The 15938-nt window shown below is 41.7% G+C and overlaps 2 protein-coding genes across 3 annotated transcripts in view; one reads left to right on the top strand and one right to left on the bottom strand.

Moving 5' to 3' along the window:
- Nucleotides 1-15938, top strand: part of CTNNA1 (catenin alpha 1) — a 92146-nt gene that overhangs the window by 38854 nt on the left and 37354 nt on the right. Inside the window, exons 8-9 of the mRNA XM_056856050.1 lie at nucleotides 12774-12854; nucleotides 14086-14238. Of these exons, the coding sequence (XP_056712028.1) occupies nucleotides 12774-12854; nucleotides 14086-14238 (234 nt within the window). The remainder of the gene's footprint in view (nucleotides 1-12773; nucleotides 12855-14085; nucleotides 14239-15938) is intronic.
- Nucleotides 3454-5467, bottom strand: LRRTM2 (leucine rich repeat transmembrane neuronal 2). Of its 2 annotated transcripts, none has more exons than XM_056856052.1 (2): nucleotides 5279-5467; nucleotides 3454-4608 (listed from the first exon to the last, which is right to left on the bottom strand). In XM_056856052.1, the coding sequence occupies exons 1-2, from the start codon at nucleotides 5306-5308 to the stop codon at nucleotides 3490-3492; spliced, it is 1149 nt and encodes a 382-aa protein (XP_056712030.1). In that variant the 5' UTR covers nucleotides 5309-5467; the 3' UTR covers nucleotides 3454-3489. The 2 variants fall into 2 exon arrangements, with proteins under 2 accessions (XP_056712030.1, XP_056712029.1); XM_056856051.1 differs by having other exon boundaries at nucleotides 3454-5036.

Raw genomic sequence — 15938 nt, forward strand, 5'->3', positions numbered from 1 at the left:
TGTCCAAATACTGACCAGAGCCGACCCTTCTTAACTTCCACAATCTCACAAAATCAGGCTATCCTGGGCTATCCAGGTCAGGCCACATTTGGTTAGCCTTGGACAAATGTATACAGATACACTGTCTGCACATAAAGAATTTGCGATCGGGTGATAGGAACATTATAGCTATGAGGACTCATTAAAAATGCAAGTAATTTCTTAATACTATAGTTAACAAGTGAATATGCATATTTAAATCAGCCCTCATAGTACTCCTTCTGTTGACCAATATAATGCTCTTGGCATCTCTGCTACTACTCATCCGAATGTAAACTCGTTTCAACAGCAATATGCCACACAATATTCCTTTTCCATAAGGGACAAATAAAAGGAAATAAAACTTAGAATTGTAACAAATATAAACTATTAGATGGGTTATTCCTAGGGTGCTTGTCGTGCTGTATACAGCACTGTTGCTGAACTTTGTTTTGGTGGCTGTCTTCGATTTAGCATGCAAGTGGTGTCGTTATGCTCAAGATTACTATTACTCGCCTGTACTGGCTAGTTAGTATACCATTTGGTAAAAGCAGCCAAATGTCTTATAGCTAGGGCTTTACTATGTAAAGTCAAATTTATGAATCGTGAGCTGGCAATGAGCACAGAAATAAATGTCAGAGGGAGGCTGTTGCCCAGCTGGCTGCAGGTAGCAATTCAGGGGGAAAGGGGGTTGTTTGACATTGCAGACAGACAATAGGGTTATGTACAGACCCCGAAAATTGCTGAAGGGGAAGATAAAGAGCATGCCAAACTACATTGAGAGTTCCATAAGCCAGCGGCAAGCATCGTGACCCGTACATTGCAAAGATCTCCTTTGCTGCACGACTTCTGCAGTGAGGGGAGTAGTAACAGCAGTGCACTACTGATGCTTAGTGCAAACGCTTGGCATATGCTAGGGAAGCCATCCTGAGGTAGTGACTGGTGGTGGCCACATATTAGTAATAAGTAAGCCAAGCCAAACTTTGTGGATCCCTGCCTGAATTTAATTTAGGACTGCAAACCATGGCATACCCGAGATGTCCAGTAAGACTTGGGGAGTGCGTTCTGTATACAGCTGTAAGGGCTTGTTACAGATGTGGGGGGGGGGACTGGCAATACAGTGTTGAACAGTATTTATTTGGGAATATCCTACAGGATGCTAAATGGGTGGAATCAATGATCGTGTTTTGCAAATGGCTCTGAAGGGTTTAAATCTGGGATTAGTGTTTTCCAGTTTACATGTAGAGAACTGGCAGGTTGCTATTAAGCCTGGTAGAACTGCATGAATCTGTTAACCATAGAAGGGTGGGAAGTACTTTCCTTTGAACTTTGGTCCTGCTATGCAGTTTGTGGTGTATTCACATCAGTCCACCTGCATATGCATTTGTATTGTTCTATTCAACCTCTGGTGCTCAGCAAGACATGAAAGCTCTCTGCATATGGTGGGGAAGGGAGAAGCTGAACCACAGATATTCACAAGAGTTTGTTGTGAAGAATATTTAATCTTTCTCAAATTGAATAAACTACCAAAGGTAGCCTATGTACACAGTCATTTAACGTTAACATAAGCCAAACTGTGGCTTCATAGTGAATGCAGTGTGTTAGATGCAGAGAATTCCCCTTATCCAGATGCATAGAAGGTACTGTATATGGCTAAAAATAATGGCTTACTACGAGAGAGATTTGTGGATATTGATCCAACTGGTTTCACCCAAACAGTTCAGTGACTTAAACAGCAATAGAAAAATAATTCTGTTGTGGATCTTTGTGTTAGGTTAAGATAGTGCCCAGTATGAAAAGTGGAGCTTATGGGTGATGGGGCTTTGACTCGTTGGCACATCTCCAAACTACTCATTCATGTTAAAGCATTGCAATGTTCATCCAAATATGTCACTAGGAGAGGTTACATATGCAAAAATGAATTTTGAGCCAATAATTAGCTTGAAATTTTTGCAGCATAGTACAACACACAATTAACACTATACTGACTTACAGTGTCCAAGCCCCAAGGTTTCTTTCCCTCAGCATGTACTTGGAAATGTTTGTTGCATCAGAACTTTGCATGATACTTGAAGATCTACATATGTACACTTTCTTCCTAATTTTATAGCTTTGGTAGCTTTGGTAATCATGATTTTGAGCAGTTGCATTAAATGCTTTCTCTCCCCCATGTGGTAGGTATACTGTGCATCTATATCTTTCAGATATAATCCCACAACACAATCTAAGTTATTTTTGTCCAGACATTAACCATTTTTTGTTTTCCAGTCATTGTATTCTAACCATAAACAACGTTTGTTAACATTCTATCAATGGCAAGTAAAACAGCATTTCCCCAAAAACTATCAGCTTTGGAAAACCTCCTTTGAATTTTAAAATATCCGTACCATTCACAAGGTATAGCCCCCAGCATATTCTGTTTCAGTAAGGTATGCTTCCAGTTTGTTGCTGCTGAAGCCTCCCTTCTGAATAATGGATTCAGGATAGTGTATACATCTTCTAGGATTGAGATTTCACAGTGGTGCATGAGTTTGTACTGCAAGGGCTAATTTTGGTCTCTGGAGAAACCAGTAGTTCACAAAATAGTTCTCTGGTCTAGATAAATTGTCCAGCAGCTGTGGGGAGGGGGGGTGTTAGCTGTGCTTACAATTTTTGTTCAACTATACTTTTTGGTTTTTTTAATTTAAGTATACGTTAGTCTGAAACATATCCTATTAAGTCAAAGCAGACCTGATAAGCTGGAAGTATGTTTAATAATCTTCTGGACCAGACTGTAATCTACATGTATCTACAGAACAAGGTTGATTTAAAAAAAAAAAAAAACAAGGAGTATAATCCTGGTTTATTCAGAAATATTAACAGCTACATTTTTAATCTAGAACACATAAAGGTAAGCTGAACTCTCAGTACGGAGCTAGGAAATCTTTTTCCATGCTTCAGTATATTGAAAAATTCTACTCCAGTGCCTTTCCATTTGAAGATCGTAAATCTGAGTTTCATCTTTTGAAAAGCAAACAAAAATCCCGTTAAACTTCCTACAAATAAATCTGAATCAACTGATATGTTGGGGATGATAACTGGTGCACCGTAGCTGGTAAAATGTCCTTCCATCACTGGGTCCTATACATACACCTAAGTCCTCTTCTGTAGACTACTCTGAATTTAAGTCTGGAGGTTTGAGAATAAAATCTTTATACATACAGTTACATAACATGAAGCAGCTTACATATTTTGGGTTGAGCATATTCAGACTTCCAAACATCAGGAGGGTAAATTTAATGCAAACATCGCTTCTTTAACACTGAACATATTATGGGTTTATTAAAAGAATATACTGCATCACTCAAAACAATCAAGTAGTCTGGGGGGGGGAAATCTAGGCTTTGCCAACATTTGTAAAAATCAGATTTTGTGTATAGGGTCCCTGCAATTTAAAATTAAGCATCTGGTTTTTTTCATTACCTGTAGCTATTACACTTCACATTCTTTATATGGTAGCTGCTGACATTTGCACTGTCCATAGCCATTAATGATGATGAAGGGTCCTTCATGGGTGGGTTCATACTCATTATACGGTCCTTGGTCTGACATGTTTGACATATGAAGTCGTGTTTGAGATCGCAGTTGCCTGTGGCTTTGAATCATTGAGCACTGCCTAATTTTTCTTAATGTGGGAGGGCAGCATTTCCTGGAGATGAACACTACAAAAATGATAAAAAAGAAAGAAAATAATAAAGCCATTGTTCCTGTAATTACCTGCTGGGTGAAGATGGCATTGTTTGGTTCAGGTAGCTGCTCTTCTGTGGTCAGGGCTACGCCTGTGGTAGTTGAAATTTCCTTGTCTCCCACATGGAAATTTGAGGAGCTTATTCTTTTTGTGTATTCAGTCGTTGGAGCTCGGTAACTTGTAGCAGCTGGCGTAACAACACTTGATAAATTCCAGCAAAGCTGAAAACCATAAACTGCATCTAGAATATCCTCTCCCTGGGTATGGTTTGGACTATGACAAAGTATGGAGTGCTCCCACCGACCTCGGAAGCCACTGAGCCACGTGGCTAACGAACATATTTTGGGGCTGCATTCCCAGGGGTTGTTGGAGAGGCCCACGGTAGATAAGTCTGTAAGTGAATATAAAACCTTGGAGTCCAGGGTGGTTAGCTTGTTGTTATCCATTAGAAGTACTTTAAGGTTAGGCATGGTTTCAAAAACGGTCATGTCAATGGCTTTGATCTCATTTCCAGTCAAGTCTAGCTTCTCTAAGGTGCCCCAGGTCCATTCCATCCCGCATGTCAAGTTGCTAATTTTATTCCCCTGCAAGAAGAGCATGTGCAGATTGCTTAGCCGTAGGAAATGAGCAAAGTTAATCTTTGTCAGCTGGTTGTGCTCTAGGTGAAGCTCCCTCAGTTTGATTAATCCTGCAAATCCATTGCGTGCCAAACTTCGCAAGCGATTTGTGCTCAGATCCAAAAAATCCAAACTACGGCAGTCTGAAAAGAGGCGGACCGGCATAGTCCTCAGGGAATTGGAACGTAAACTCAAGGTTTGCAGTTTGCGAAGGCCATAGAACAGCTCGGGGTGCAAAGCGGACAACTGATTGAAAGAGAGGTCCAAATGTTGCAGGTTAAGCAGTTGGGTAAAAGTTGCATTTGGCAAATAAGAGATTTTGTTTGAACTCAAAATCAACTCCTTGAGTTTATACAGTCCTTGAAAAGCATCTTCTCTTACTGTGTCAATTTGATTATGATCTAAATGGAGCCAAGTGAGTTGACTGAAGCTTGCAAACTGATCCCCTTCGAGTTCCGTAATGAAATTGTGCCTCAGTGACAACCCTAAACAGCCCTTGTCAGTGGTGTTTGGCACTGAGTGAAACCCCTGAGAGTCACAGTAAAAGAGCAGCTTCTCGCAACGGCATTTTGGCGGACAAGCCGTGCCCAAGGCAGGCAGCATTTTAAAAACAACGCTCATTGCATATATTGCTGCCAGCATAGGAGCCCCTAATGGCCACTTGAAATGTAAGCCTGCAGAATATAATTCGGGGAAACAACAAAATAGGATATTCTTATCAGATTAATGTATGCTCACAACATAAAAGGAGAAAGATTGCTGCAGATCACGACATGCATTAAAATGTTTCAGGTCTTTACACTTAAAAAACAAAAGGTCGAGGATTTAAACTGTATTGATAACCTAAATTAGTATTTCTGAATTATAAGGAAGATTGGCTGCAAACAGGACAACAAATCAAAAGGGATGAACTTACCCATTCTTTTGAGGACGTTGGAGGTTGCATTCAGTCGTAGTATTAGACTCAGCGCAGTGAGTCTGTTAAAAGCTCTAATGTAGACAACCTTTGAATAATTTACTGTTTTCTACTGTCCTCCGGTATTAGAGTAAAAATGACTTGACATCCCTTCTCTCGGATATTCCTTTTAAATTCATTTCCTTGACTTCCAGTAAGGGGTCCAATAATTCCCAAATCAGTGCTGGATCGAAGTTCTCCTTTTTGTATACGGTGCAGCTGTTTAATTGGCAACGCTTTCCACAGCTATGGCTTTTTTGTCTTTAACTTGTTGATGGCAGATGGGTGGCTTATTGCTGCGAGAGGAGCTTCCGTAGACGCTTGAATGCATTTGCTGAAAGCTTTCAGGGGTACGGTCCGGGAATGCGATTGCTTATGCGCTGCGACCACACAACTGTATATAGGCTGACGTCATCCTGTGACGTTTCTTTTGTTTGGGTTTTCCAGAAGCTTTGCAGTTGGATGCACCGTGGTGCATATTGTGAACTGTGATATTAGACTACCACTAAGAGGGAAAAAACTAATTGTAGGAATTTTTCCTCTGGCTTCCTTGGGATGGGAATGACTTTGCAGGACTGCGTTTACAGGCTGTGGGTGTTTCTGCAGCCCGTACATCTCATTTGTGAACTGTAGTCAGAGTAATGGTTTTGTTATCGTGTGGTGATGACAGTGGTTTTATTTGATTCTTCTTACACATGAGAATGTAATCTGTGTGTATAGGAGAAGGATGTTAAAAAAAAAACCTTCCAGGTCATTGGCACTGTAAAAAAGGGGGGGTCCATACATTTATAGATCTAGTTAAAATGAACAAGGAGGGAAATGTATTTATTGCTGGACCACTTGAGGGATGCTTAACCAGGTACAAAGATTTTCCACCAAATGCTGTCAAAATGTTTCAGAACACTGAGGCTTTGTTTCTGTTTCCAAGTTCCTCAAATGAGCAAAACGATAAAAGGGGTGCAGAGCACTTAGATTTGAATCCTGTGAAATTTAACCAAAGACGGCAAGGTGTAAGAACGTGTGAAATTAGAAATTTACCATGCTCCCATGGTGTCCTTTGTTGCAGAGTTTGAACTTGTGATGTAACCGAATCAAAAGCTTTTGCACCATAAAGTGTACCTAACGCAAGACACCTTTGGAATAAAGCTGTCTTTTGTTTGGCATCTAAAGGTCACTGTAGTGTTGGGGCAGAGGGAGTTTCCCTGGGGATGAAGTTGCGTGAATTCAGTGTCACTGCTGAGAAGGCCCTGTCATTCAAACCTTAGCGGTGGGGAACACATGGCATGCCTCCAAAGAAAAAATCTGTAAGAATTAGGATGAATGAGATGATGAGACTCAAAGAACATACCTTTTTTTCTGGCAACTGAGTCCTAGAGTTAAAGGGTTTCCAGGTCCCTCTTCGCCACCGGTGGGAGGTTTTTGGGGCGGACTCTGAGGACGGCAGGTTTGAGAAGGGAAGGGACTTCAATGCCATAGAGTCCAATTGCCAAAGCTGCCATTTTCTCCAGGTGAACTGATTTCTATCGGCTGGAGATCAGTTGTAATAGCAGGAGATCTCCAGCTACTACCTGGAGGTTGGCAACCCAACAGAGTTATAATTGTTTATGTGAGTGTGTACACACGTAGACTGGACAGAAAATTAACCTAATGAATGAAAAACAATGGGCAGCTGAGCCTTAAGGGTCCAAGCTAGGCAAGATCATATGCTTAGCCAGAAGCACTAGTTCATCTTACTAATAAGTTTAAAGTAAGACAAACACAGGAATAACAGTTTCTTCACATATTCCACAGCAAGCATGAAGCACTGACACAAACTCTATTTACAATGCAGTTAAAAAATGCATGGATAGTTGCTCTTGGTATAGTCATTAACCTTGCGCCACTTTGCTTTTCCTTGGCAAAATAATGGGGAATGGCCACCAAAGGGAAACAGCAAGAATGAAGCAAAGGTTACAACTTAAGGACCTCAGTTCAGTTGTAACCACAGTCTCGTTTGGAAGGGGGGCATTGACTCGAACTCTGCTCCTTCATAGCCCCAACCCTAGACAGGCATGATGGAGACCCTTGGAGGGCAAAACACACCTGTGGATTTTTTGTATCCAGTAGACATTACCTTTTGAAGCAAGAAGCACAACAACAATAGGAGAAAGTACGCCATCCTGACTTGAGGGGAAAGGCATCTTGACAACTAAGTCTTCCTTTTCCCATCATTCCTGGAGGCAGGAAGTACATTGCAATTTCCATCTCCACCACTAGGGAGTGCCCTGTGCCTTCAGTTCTCTTCCTGCCTCTCTACAGTGTGAGAACAGGGATTGAAAGCTCCATTTAGGTTCTTCAGCAGAACTGTCTGGTTACAATCTATTCCACACACACACACCCCGCCATGCATGTCTCCCCTTGCTTTTCTTCTAGTCTCTTGTTTCTCTCCCCATCTGGCTCTTAGAGAGAAAAAATGCTGTTCCTTACCTTTTATTCTGCTGCTTTGGCACCAGCCCATTGCTAGCCTGAGCTGCAAGAGCACTGTCAAGATGCAGCTTTACAGGCAAAGTGTCTGACGCTGCACGTTCATCAGAGGGGGACGTTGAGATTCCCAACCCATGGAGTAGGAAGGCCCTGCAAAGATGTGCAACCAGTCACTTGGAAGCAGCAAAGCGAGCCACAGGCCTCAGTTCTTCCCGATCAGAAAAAGATGACCTTGAAGATGCTCTTTCAGAGCCAAAACACAGCCTCAGCCCAGCACCCTGGACCGGGTAGGGGAGCAGTTGGCTATGGATGATGGCAGGCGTACAGACAATATTTCCAGCTTGGGCATGAATAAAAAGGGCCCAGCTGCTTCCAGCTGTTTTATATGAGGGAGGGAAGGCTGCTCTTTTGCTCCACCTGGGCTGCAGGAGTGGTTCAAACATTCTGTAGCAGAGAAATTGCTAATAAGGACCAAGCAGAGCAGTCATTGGATAGGAAGAACCACAGAGAGCCCTCTATATCTCTCCCCTTCACACACACACCCCTCATTCTGAATAAGAAGCATCAGAGGAAATATTTACAAGTTGTTGGATCACTTAAGTTGAAGCTTGACACATTTTCCTGACAGCTTACATGAAACCACTTAAATTAATTTTTAAAATATTTAGTTGGGAACATGATCCATTCATTTCAATAGAAATCACTTCTAAATACTGCTTGGATGCAGAATGCTGAATCCCACCCAAGAGACTGTTCTAGGTACTTTGGAGAAATGTAAAGCCCTTATCAACAGGGCTTAGTCTTAAAGAATAGACTTACTAATGCTGTGCATGCTTATAGGTTTTTCCAGAAATGTTATATGAATGCTTACCTTAAGCTGAGGTGTAAGAGTTCAGAACTGAGCTACAGCCGATTTTTTTTTCTCTCCGAAGCAGATGAAGCCTTCTGTATTTAACTCAGTCATGACCTCTTCTAAAGAACAAGCCATTCTGGGTGAGACTGAAGTACAGTTTTTGTTAACCTCGCACTGTGTTACAGTGGACTGTCAAATGCTTTAGGGATGCTCACAAACAGGGTATGCTAGTGACAGCCATCCCTAGCACTTGGTAAACAGAGGCAGGGAGGGAGACTGTTTGCTTATGAAGGTTCAGTTTATTACCACCAGATGTCTACTCTTGGCTTACTCTCGATAATTTATCTAATCTTCTAAAGCAGTCTCTGCCATTGCAATAATCTGTGACTTGAGTTCTATAGGATAATTATGCATTAAAATTTGGGGGCGTGCTATTATATCTCAGGTTCTAATCATGAGGCAGAAAATTTTTCTGCATCATTTTATAAGCATCACACATGTACCCGCACACACATTTGCTCTTACTTATTCTTTTTGTTTCTAAAAAGAAAGCCCCAAATACAGTGGTTCCTCATAGTGAAGATACCCATGCATTTATCATGCCAGATGTCATTTTCTATATTTTTCTAGCTCTGATATAATTTTTGTGATAAGGTGATCACGAACTGGACTTGATGATCTAGTTGGATATAATTGTGTTGTACTCCATTTGGTGCTAGAGAGGCATTTTATTGATTAATTTGTGTCGTTTTCACTTGGAGGCTTCTGTCTTCTCCCAGAAGACTTAAGGGTGCGACCCGCTTCACCCGGTATCACCAGGTTAAGTTATAACAGTGTAAGTGCAGAACCTTGCATGTCTACACAAAGTCTGTGAAGAAGAGCTAGTTAAAGGGAGGGGAAAGAAGTCAGTTTCCCCAGTGGACCCCCCTCGAATTTTACTTCTACCCATGCTATATTATTCAAATTGAGATTATGCTCCCACAGTCAGTGCAAGAAATGATTAGCGAATAACAACTTTTCCATCAAAAGGAGGGGTCACTTTATAGACTTAATTGGCAAGATTAGTAAATAAGTGAATATGTGGGGAAGAATCAAACACCAGTGTTCTGATCTTAAGAAAGCTTCAGAAGTATATAAGGATAAACTGGAAAAGAATGAATGGCATCGATCAGGAGAGTTCAGGTTCAGTATCAGCTGGCCGAGTAGCCATCCAGGAAGAAACAGAGCATCAGAAAAGTTAAAATGAATGAGATCAAGCAAAGAACAGCTAAGCTGAAGGTCATCAGCCTAGAAATATTGTTGACAGCCAAAGGAATAAGTTACACAGACAATGAATGCATAATGCAGAGAAGTTGAGGGCAAGACCGAATCTTGAGCAATGTCAACTGAGTAGAAAAGGTAAGAGGAGAGTGTTGGAGGCACAAAAATAATAAATCTGGAACCAAGACAAAAACAAAAGCCTCAGAACTCAGAGAAAAGGGACCACCATGAAGGTATCAAAGGCTTTGAAATCTTAACACAGAGAATCTGAAATCTGGGTAGAAAACAGCTTCAACAGAGTGAGAAGATCAAAAGCCAGATTGTTAGGGATCAAGAAGAGAATTATCACAGAAATTCAAAGGCTTGAGGAAGAATGACACAGAATTCAAACAGTAGTTTGGTAGAAAAGTAGTTGTTTCTATCTGGGCTCTCCTCATTTCTCTCAGCGTAATTCATTGCAACTGCAAATAACATACATCAGGATAAAAATATATGCTGACAAGATCTGAACAGGGTTTAACAACCCAGAAAAACTCACTGAAATCTTCAAGTCTGTCTGTTGCACTTATCGGTATGTTAGGATTTATGGCAGTGTCAGCCATGCCCTGTTACTTCAGAGTGGTCTCTCTCAAATGTAGCTGTAAGGCTGTTGGTATCGTTGTGGTTCCACCTTCTGGCTGGTGAAGACTTAACCTGGGGATGGGAATCTGTTTTCCACATTATAGAGGCTGTACCTTTTACTTCCTGAAATTATCCACTCATCAAGAACATCCTGTGAACCAGTTAAATTTCATTAATGTACAGTATAGTTTTAAAAATATGCCTGTGACAATGAAGCAGTGCCCCCATATACTGCGGGTCGGGTAGCTGAGCTTGTGGAGGTTTGAGCTTCTTATACAGATGGATCAGTTATGCCCAATATGCTGAGTGAATGAGGCACAAATTCAGCGTTAAGAACAGTAAGTATAATTCTGCGATCACAGGTAGTTGCTTTGGTTCAAGGAAAAATCCAAACACAAAAACTATGCAATAACTTTCATTAGATCAGCCAAAGTACAAAACAGTGTGCAAGCTATTGAGTTCTCCAAAACATTTCCATGTATCTGGATTTTTTTTAAAGGAGGGGGAATGGAGGCAGGTGTTTTAGGGCCTGATCTTAAGGCTTCTTGTTGTCATCTGGCCTGATGAAGAGTTCTGGGGAGCTTTTCAAAATCTTGCACGCTGTTGCATGTTGTCGGTTGTTTCTGATAAAGGTTTCCCATGGATTGTGTTGGCTTTTTGTATTTTGCTTCTGGATAAACACGGCTGTTAGCAACTTGTCAATTTATTCCTAGGCTCGCCGTTCCTGTGTGAACCAGCTGTTGATCCAGAAGAGAAGTAGGAGATTACTTTTATTAGTTGTTGCCATTATTGGCCTTTGGAGCCAGTGTGGTGTAGTGGTTAAAGTGTCAGACTTGGACCTGGGAAGCCCAGGTTCGAATCCCCACTCTGCCATGGAAACTTGCTGGGTGACCTTGGACCAGGCACACACTCTCAGCCCTGACCCTGGCTAGTATTTGGATGGAAGACCTCCAAGGAATACCAGGGGCGTGATGCGGAGGCAGGCAGTGGCAAACCACATGAAGCTGCCTTATACTGAATCAGACCTTTGGTCCATCAAAGTCAGTATTGTCTACTCAGACCGGCAGCGGCTCTCCAGGTTCTCAGGCAGAGGTCTTTCACATCATCTACTTGCCTAGTCCCTTTAACTGGAGATGCTGGGGATTGAGCCTGGGACCTTCTGCATGGCAAGCAGAGATTCTACCACTGAGCCCCAATCCGTCCTCCCTTCAGAGGAGACTACCTCTGAAGGTCTCTTGCTTTAAAAACCCTATGGGGTTGCCATAAGTCAGCTGGCTTTTACAGCAAAAAATAAAAATGGCTTTTAGAAAGAAATGTAAAGCAATTTTGTGGAGAATTTTGTTGATATGAAGGTTCTTTCTCTTGATGAATGATTTGTCTGTAGTGAGCTTTTTATCATGGGGCGTATTGATATGTTAGTGTTGGTTTTGGTAATGTTGACTGTGTCATGCTTAATGTAATTTGTATGCTAAGTTTGTTGTAAGCCACTTTGGGTCCCTTGTGGTAAAGGCAGGATTTTTTTTTAAAAAAAACTAAAAATAAAAGGTTGCCTGATCTCTTGTAGATTCTGTGTGGGTTATAAAGCATCCCAATTTTTTTGTGTCTTGGGTTCAGCAGAGTGATTTTTTGGCGGGGGGGGGGGAGGGACTACAAATGCCGGGTTTGCATTTCTATCTATAACAATACTACGCCTAACTTCCCATTACATTTTCTAAATCTGTTAATTCGTTTATATATATAGCCACACCACCTCTTTGTGTTGCATTCTTCTATGGATTTCATAGGGGGAGAGAGAAATATGTGCCTTATCACTGTTCCTTCAGGCTATTGTATACCTCCTCTGTCACTCCTGTATTTATAACAACGTAAGCACAAGAAAGCTGTGAGAATTTTGGGGAACACAGTGCAGCCTTCTAAAAATGTTGCTTCTTACCAACCAAGTTGGGCCCAAATGAGTATACGTGGTACAAGTTTGAGACTATGACAAGAGCACGTGCTACAGATAGCGGCTGCTTAGTGGTGCATACTCTTGGCCCCTGCGTACACTACATTCCCTACTGATTCCAGTAGTGGCCTGTTGTGCATGTGGAGATGTCCCTGAAGTAGAAGATGATAGCCGATGTGTACAGAGATCAAAGCTGTTGCAGCAAGCACAGTATACCATGATTGTTGGTAAATTGTCGGTCAGTGTTGGAGGCTGAGTGGAAAAAGCAGCATAAAAATTATTTCACGTAAGTTTTCTTTTATCTAATTTTCTAGGCTGGACGCAAGGAAAGAAGCGATGCTTTAAATTCTGCCATAGACAAAATGACAAAAAAGACAAGAGATCTGCGTAGACAGGTATAGTATTAAATATGTATAAAATGCTAGTGCACACAGTTACGCTACATAGAGTTTCATTTCTCCTGTTCTGTTCCACTAGCCTCTGTAGTTCTGCCAGTTGCAGCTGAAAGCAAAATGCCTGGAACAGGCTAGAACTTGGTCAAGCAAGACTGGGAGGGGTGTGTGTCTCAGAGGCCTGGGAGGGGCAGTGACCTGATTCAGCTTACCTGAGGATGGGAATTTGAGGAGCTTTCCCATCCCCCATCAGGAACTTTACCAAACTACCGCTTGCAAGGATGGTGTCCCTGCAATGACCCCTATTTGTGAAAAGAGGCCATATCAGAGAGACAGGCGTTTAAAACTGGATTTGTAATCCATCTCCATTAAATGAACTTTTGAGGCTGAGGCGGAAGCGTGTACAGTGGTGTTGATTTGAGGGGAGTGTCTTCCAAATTGTTACCATCCGGCAGTGCCAGCTGCTTGGGGGAGGGTGGAGGAAGCGAGACAAAGGCTGGTGGAGATGGAAAGTTGGCAGAGTAAAAGGCTGGTTATTATTAACATGTAAGAACATAAGGAAAGCCATGCTGGATCAGACCAAGGTCCATGATGTCCAGCAGTCTGTTCACACAGTGGCCAACCAGGTGCCTCTAGGAAGCCCACAAACAAAATGACTGCAACAGCATCATTCCTGTGTTCTACATTACCTAATATAATAGGTATGCTCCTCTGATAAAAGGTAAAGGTAGTCCCCTGTGCAAGCACCGGGTCATTACTGACCCATGGGGTGACGTCACATCCCGACGTTTACTAGGCAGACTGTGTTTACGGCGTGGTTTGCCAGTGCCTTCCCCAGTCACCTGCACTTTACCCCCAGCAAGCTGGGTACTCATTTTACCAACCTCGGAAGGGTGGAAGGCTGAGTCAACCTTGAGCTGGCTACATGAAACCGACTTCTGTTGGGATAGAACTCAGATCGTGAGCACAGCTTTTGACTGCAGCTTACACTCTGTGCCACGGGGCTCCTTGTATTCTCCTCTGATACTAGAGAGAATAGATATGCATCATGACTAGTATTCATTTTGACCAGTAGCCGTGAATAGCCCTTTCCTCCATGAACATGTCTGCTCCCCTCTTAAAGCCTTCCAGATTGGCGGCCATCACCACATCCTGGGGTTCCACGATTTAACTATGCAGGGATGGAAATTGGCTGCTTGTCTCAACGAGATTTAAAATTATTATCCTTTCTTAGCTCCGCAAAGCTGTTATGGACCATGTTTCAGATTCCTTTCTGGAAACAAATGTACCACTTCTAGTTTTGATTGAAGCTGCCAAGAATGGGAATGAGAAAGAAGTCAAGGAGTATGCACAAGTTTTCCGCGAACATGCCAACAAGCTGATTGAGGTAATATGATATAAGCTCAACTTGGCAAGAGGTACTATCTTGTGTCAGTGAGTTCCATAAGTTAATTATGCATTGTGCAAATAAATACTATTTGTCTCGAACCTATTGCCAAGCATTTCATCAGATTATCCAAGTACTGGTTGTGTTGAGGGAGAGAGAATTTCTCTCCCCCCGCCCCCCCACACACACCAGAATTTATGTAATCTCTCTCTGAAAAGCATTCAAAAATTTTATGTATCTGTTCAGAGTAGAACTGTCTATTTATAAATTCTGCCTGGGAAAATGGAAGCACGTCTTCATAGAATATATTAAAAAAATGGTAAGATGCATGAAAACCTTCTGTTGTGTAACTGAACTGTGTGGCAGGACTGCAACAGTTCTTATATCCGTAGTCAGAATGGCTGGATGGTTAATGCAGGCAGAAAAGATAAGTTGTATACTTAATTGAAGTCTTAGGGGAGAGTGAGAGAGAGGCAGCAGCTGTAGCATGGAAGCCATTTTGCCAGAAGTGCCAAGACAAGTGCTGTGTTGAGTATCCGATGCATATAAAACATTAAAAGCCTGTGTTCTACATTTTGCTATCCCATAGCATTTTCCAAGGCAGACTGTAGTTTCCAGCAGCCTATTGCTTTCTTTTTTTATCTCTGTCCAAAAGCTTAGGAAATCTGGTCACCTGGCAGCTGTAGCGTTTGTTTTTTTAATAGCCTCTGAAGAAAATTACAATTCCCAAGCACCCTCAGCTTGTGGTGCTTTCTTAACTTTGCTTGATTTTTTTAAAAAAATGCCATGACACCACCTTGCCTCTGGGGCCTTGGTTTCTAAAATCTGCTTTAACTTTATTGTCAGTTCTCTAGAAATAAGCTGTACAATACACTGAGCCCTAATTTTGTTCTGATTCACTACTTACGTTTAATGGGAAACTAAACCCCCCCAAAATTGTAACGTTTGGAAATGTGACAGAATAAATGCTGAAGATAAAAACAACTAAATGGTACGTGCCAATGAATAGAATGTTCTAGGCATGAGCACTTGTGGACCAGAATAAATAACGTTAGAAATGTCCATATCATCAGGTTTCTTAGCTCTTCTACAAGGTATTTATTTCAATTGATGAGAAATGGAACATTCAAGCATAGAATTTAGCCTAGCGTTTTGTTCACAGTAATGCAGGATTTCACACTGCTTTACCACAGCCACGTGCTGCTTTTTAAAGCACCAATTATAAAAAGAGCTTTACTGTTATGGAGTTCATAGCTATCTGAAATCATAGCTCTTTCAAAGCAAGAAATTTGTCTTGGCCTAATCACCGCATATCTGCTTATTGTATTTACTTCATGTATACCCTGCCTTCTCCATGGGGACCCAAAGCAGCCTATCTTATTCATTGTATCCTCACAACAACCCTGTGAGGTAGGTGAGGTGTTATGGGTGTTACTGGGCCAAGGGTCCACCAGAAACCTGGGCCTCTCAGAAGTCTAACACACTCACCACTACACCACGCTAGCTATCATTCAATTGTTGGTAAGCATCAAGTGATGACTTGCATGTGTAAATGCGCTGTCACAGATCCATGAACCTTCCATATCAACCAGTGTCAAATCACACGTGCTTTTCAGTGGAGGCGATTAACATATGTGGCTGAGATGTTGAGGGAGTAATCAAACAACAAAAACTATTGAACTGCTCATTATACAAAAAGT

Source organism: Euleptes europaea, chromosome 10 (genome assembly GCF_029931775.1).
Source record: "Euleptes europaea isolate rEulEur1 chromosome 10, rEulEur1.hap1, whole genome shotgun sequence".
Lineage (NCBI taxonomy): Eukaryota > Metazoa > Chordata > Lepidosauria > Squamata > Sphaerodactylidae > Euleptes > Euleptes europaea.